Source organism: Triticum dicoccoides, chromosome 5B, assembly GCF_002162155.2.
Source record: "Triticum dicoccoides isolate Atlit2015 ecotype Zavitan chromosome 5B, WEW_v2.0, whole genome shotgun sequence".
Classification (NCBI taxonomy): Eukaryota; Viridiplantae; Streptophyta; class Magnoliopsida; order Poales; family Poaceae; genus Triticum; species Triticum dicoccoides.
In genome coordinates this window covers 17,517,365-17,521,286 of record NC_041389.1, presented here as the reverse complement: position 1 = coordinate 17,521,286, position 3,922 = coordinate 17,517,365, and the positions used below count along the sequence as shown (strand labels likewise).

Below are 3,922 nucleotides of genomic sequence, written 5' to 3'. Positions count from 1 at the left end.
AGACTCGGTACCCAAGAAAATCATGATGAAAATAGCTTCTCTTCATAGTCCTAATGTTTTATACTGAATTTGCTTTGCTTCTGGTTTCTTCTTCAGAATAACTCGTTGCCATTCAACAAGTATGCCTATCTCACGACGCACAATTCATTCGCGATTGTTGGGGAACCGTCGCACACCGGAATTCCGCGCATCACCTTCGACAACCAGGAGGATACAGTCACTGATCAGTTGAATGTAGCTTCTGCGTCATCTGATAAGATTCTTCTGTTGTTCTACATGTCCTACCTTACGAGCATTAATTCTCTTCACAACTGCAATGTTCTACAGAATGGTGTCCGCGCGCTAATGCTCGACACATATGACTTCAAAGGAGATGTATGGTTGTGCCATTCCAGTGGAGGCAAATGCAACGATTTTACTGCATTTGTGAGTACATACTACTTAATATGCCTTCCTCCCTCATCTCCATATAGAGTTTGAGAATAGTGTCTGTAAATAATATTATTACTTGAATTGTAGGAACCAGCACTGGACACATTCAAGGAAATTGAGGCATTTCTTTCTGCCAACCCATCTGAAATCGTTACGTTGATCCTGGAAGACTATGTTAACGCGCCAAATGGCCTGACGAACGTGTTCAATGCCTCTGGCCTGCAAAAGTACTGGTTTCCGGTTTCGAAAATGCCGCAGAATGGTCAGGACTGGCCTCTTGTTAGCGATATGGTCACAAGCAACGAACGTCTCCTTGTGTTCACCTCTGCCAGATCGAAGCAAGTCACAGAAGGAATCGCATACCAGTGGAATTTCATGGTTGAGAACAATTGTGAGACTCTACTTCCTTCACACGAAACATTATGCTGCAGTTCCTCACTGTCTTAAGTACCGTTGCTCTGAATTTCATTGATTTCACTGTGTTGAAGATGGCGACGACGGAATGGATGCTGGCGAATGCTCGAACCGTGCAGAGTCCGCGCCGCTCAACGACAAGACCAAGTCACTGGTCCTCATGAACTACTTCCCATCTGTCCCTGTGAAGCTGACTGCATGTTTGCAGCACAACAAGGGCCTCACTGACATGGCTAGTACATGCTACAGCGCAGCCGGAAATCGATGGGCTAATTTCATCGCAGTCGACTACTACAAGGTATATAGTTCTATGTATATACATAAAACTTTAGGGTCAAATACTTGTGTGTTCCACGAGATGACAACTGCAGATATTAATCTCAAAAGGATAACATGAAGACTTCTAAAACCTACGAACTATGTTGTTACACAAATTCAGTGATGTTTGCGCATATTTCGTGAAATAAACTATATTCAGAGAAGCGAGGGAGGGGGCGCGTTCCAAGCCACCGATCTGCTCAACGGCATGCTCCTGTGTGGATGCCAGGACGTCAAGGCTTGCCAGGTGGGTGTGCAAGATATAATTGATTCCGCCTTTGTTGTACATATACGCCTCTTGATATCTTTGTTATGTGAGTCATGACATGGCCTTTCTTTTGTGGTGTCGCCTTTTGTAGCGAGGATCTAGTGTAGTATGCTCCGCCTGAATCCGGGGAAAATAGGACATGTAGCAACTGCACGTACATAGAACAAGGTATGTACGGCACCAGGATAGAACTTCTCAGGTGGTTTTCGGATCCTTGATCTTTCTGGCTGACGCTAACCTTCATGAAATCGCTGCAGCGGAGGAACTGGAGATGCATGGCGTGATTGATGATTTAGTCTCAAGATGAGACAAGACATACTCTCGGAGATGGCGGGTTCCCGCAATGGAAAAAAGTTGAAGATGTTGGATAGTGCATTACAACAGTTGATTCATAGATATGATGTACTCTCGGAGACACACATCAAGAGTTATTGCTATAAATGAATTATTACTGGTTTATTGTTATGGCTATTTTTGAATATTTTTTGTCATACATTTACTGTGTTTTGCAAATTTGCTCACATTATTGGCTAATGCATGTGGCATGGGAGGGACGGCAAATGGCAGAGAAACAGGAGCCCGGTTTGCTCCACGGTAGCAAGTCAGTTGTAAAAGTAATCATAGAAGTGTGGACATAGGTCAAACTAATACTCGCTCCGTTCCAAACTATAAGATGTTTTGGATATTTTAATATGGACTGCATATGCAGACTAAGATGAGCAAACAAACATACTAAAACATGTCTTTATGCATCTAATTCATAGAAAAGTTACGACATCTTATATTTCAGAACGAAGGGAGTATCATCGAAGCAATTTGTAAGAAAAGAAAATCTCAAACAACCTGTCTCTTCAGATATTAATTCTGTGCAGTCGAAACGTATGTCGGTGCATTTGACTATGTCGTCTCTTAACTGCAGATCTAAAAGGCAGTAGGATGATTAATTAGTTGATCAAATTAAGTCTTGATGCTCACTCACAGCAAAAATACAAGTGAAATAGTCCTGTGAAAGGAAAGCAAATGAATTGGATACATGTAGGTATCTTGATTAGACGAGACACGGTTGACCATGTATTAAAAAATGATGAATTTTTTGATCATGCATATAAAAAACGTTAATCAAGCATTTGAAAAAAATGTTGAACAACTATCTGAATGTTAATCAAGCATTAAGAAAAAGTTAAATGTGTATAGAAAAAATGTTGACCATGTATTAAAAAAATATTAACGAGTATTAAAAAAATATCAACTTGTATTTAAAAAATGCTAAACGTGTAATAAAAATGTATTAGATATATACAAAAAATGTGTATAGAAAAAAAGTGAAAACCGGAGGGGAAACAAAAGGAAAACAGATAAAAAATGAGAAAGAAACAAACAATACCGAAGAAAAATAAAGAGAAAGGAAAGGAAAGAGAAAAACTATTAAAACCTGAAAAAGAAACAGTGAAAACCAAAGAAAACAATGAAAAAGAAAGGAAAGAAAAAACTCAGTAAAAACAGCGAAAGCGAATAATAAAACCCGGTGATAAACAGGAAAAGGGAAAAAGATAAAAAAAAGAAACGGAAATCCGACTTGACGACTATTTAGTTGCTAGCAGCAGTACGCTATAACGTTTTTTTTTTGAGTAAGGGCAGTACGCTATAACAAGGAGGTCACTACTCTATTCTTGTAAGTGCGCTAATGGGCTGGCCCGTCACTATAGCGCCGGAGAAGCTTTTGTCACGCTATAAGCGAGACATAGCTCTTTCGTATACAAATGCGCCCGGGGAGCTCGGGACCTCCTATTCCCGGACCCTGTGCGTGAACTTGGGCAGCCTAGGTGCAGGGCAGGGCTCTCCTTTTCTTCATGTCTTTTTCTTTACAACTTTGAAAAAGTTTGAGATTCCAAAAAACCTTTTGAATTTCTAGAAATGTTCACAAATGCAAAACAACTAATGATTTAATGAAGAAATGAACTTTTTTTGAATTTGATGGACATTTTTTTTGGTATTTTCATGCACCAAATTTGATTTTTAATGATCATTTGTTGAAATTGATTAATACGTTTTGAATTGAATAAAAAACTATAATTTTATGAAACGTTTCCAAAATGGACGAACTTTTTTTTTGAATTTGATGAATATTATTTGAGAAATAGGAACATTTTTTAATTTCGTATATATTTTTGAATATGATGAACACTTTCTGAATTCAAACAAAATATTTGAATTAATGAAAATTTTGAATTTGATATACAACTGTCGACCTATGCCGCGCAATAGGATTTCCGCAGGAGCTCCTATGCCCCGCGTTGCGCGGGGGAAACCGAGCAATCGCGCACCACCGCTCCCCCGTCGAGTGGTTTTTGCCGGCCCAAGTATGGGACGGGGCATCACAAGTTTTTTTTTTTGTTTTTTCAACTTTAAAAACATTCAAGAATTGTTCTTGAATTTGAAAAAATGTTCCTTTATTTTTAAATTTGTTCTGGATTTCAAAAATATTCACAA

The 3,922-nt window shown here is 38.9% G+C and overlaps 1 protein-coding gene across 1 annotated transcript in view; it reads left to right on the top strand.

The window, feature by feature from the left end:
• LOC119307095 (PI-PLC X domain-containing protein At5g67130-like) overlaps positions 1 to 1,911 on the top strand; it is a 3,158-nt gene extending 1,247 nt beyond the window's left edge. The window contains exons 3-9 of the mRNA XM_037583189.1: positions 97 to 234; positions 328 to 426; positions 520 to 823; positions 921 to 1,144; positions 1,325 to 1,411; positions 1,524 to 1,600; positions 1,690 to 1,911. Coding sequence (XP_037439086.1) covers positions 97 to 234; positions 328 to 426; positions 520 to 823; positions 921 to 1,144; positions 1,325 to 1,411; positions 1,524 to 1,553 — 882 coding nt within the window. The 3' untranslated portion in view covers positions 1,554 to 1,600; positions 1,690 to 1,911. The remainder of the gene's footprint in view (positions 1 to 96; positions 235 to 327; positions 427 to 519; positions 824 to 920; positions 1,145 to 1,324; positions 1,412 to 1,523; positions 1,601 to 1,689) is intronic.
• The last annotated feature ends 2,011 nt before the right edge of the window (positions 1,912 to 3,922 follow it).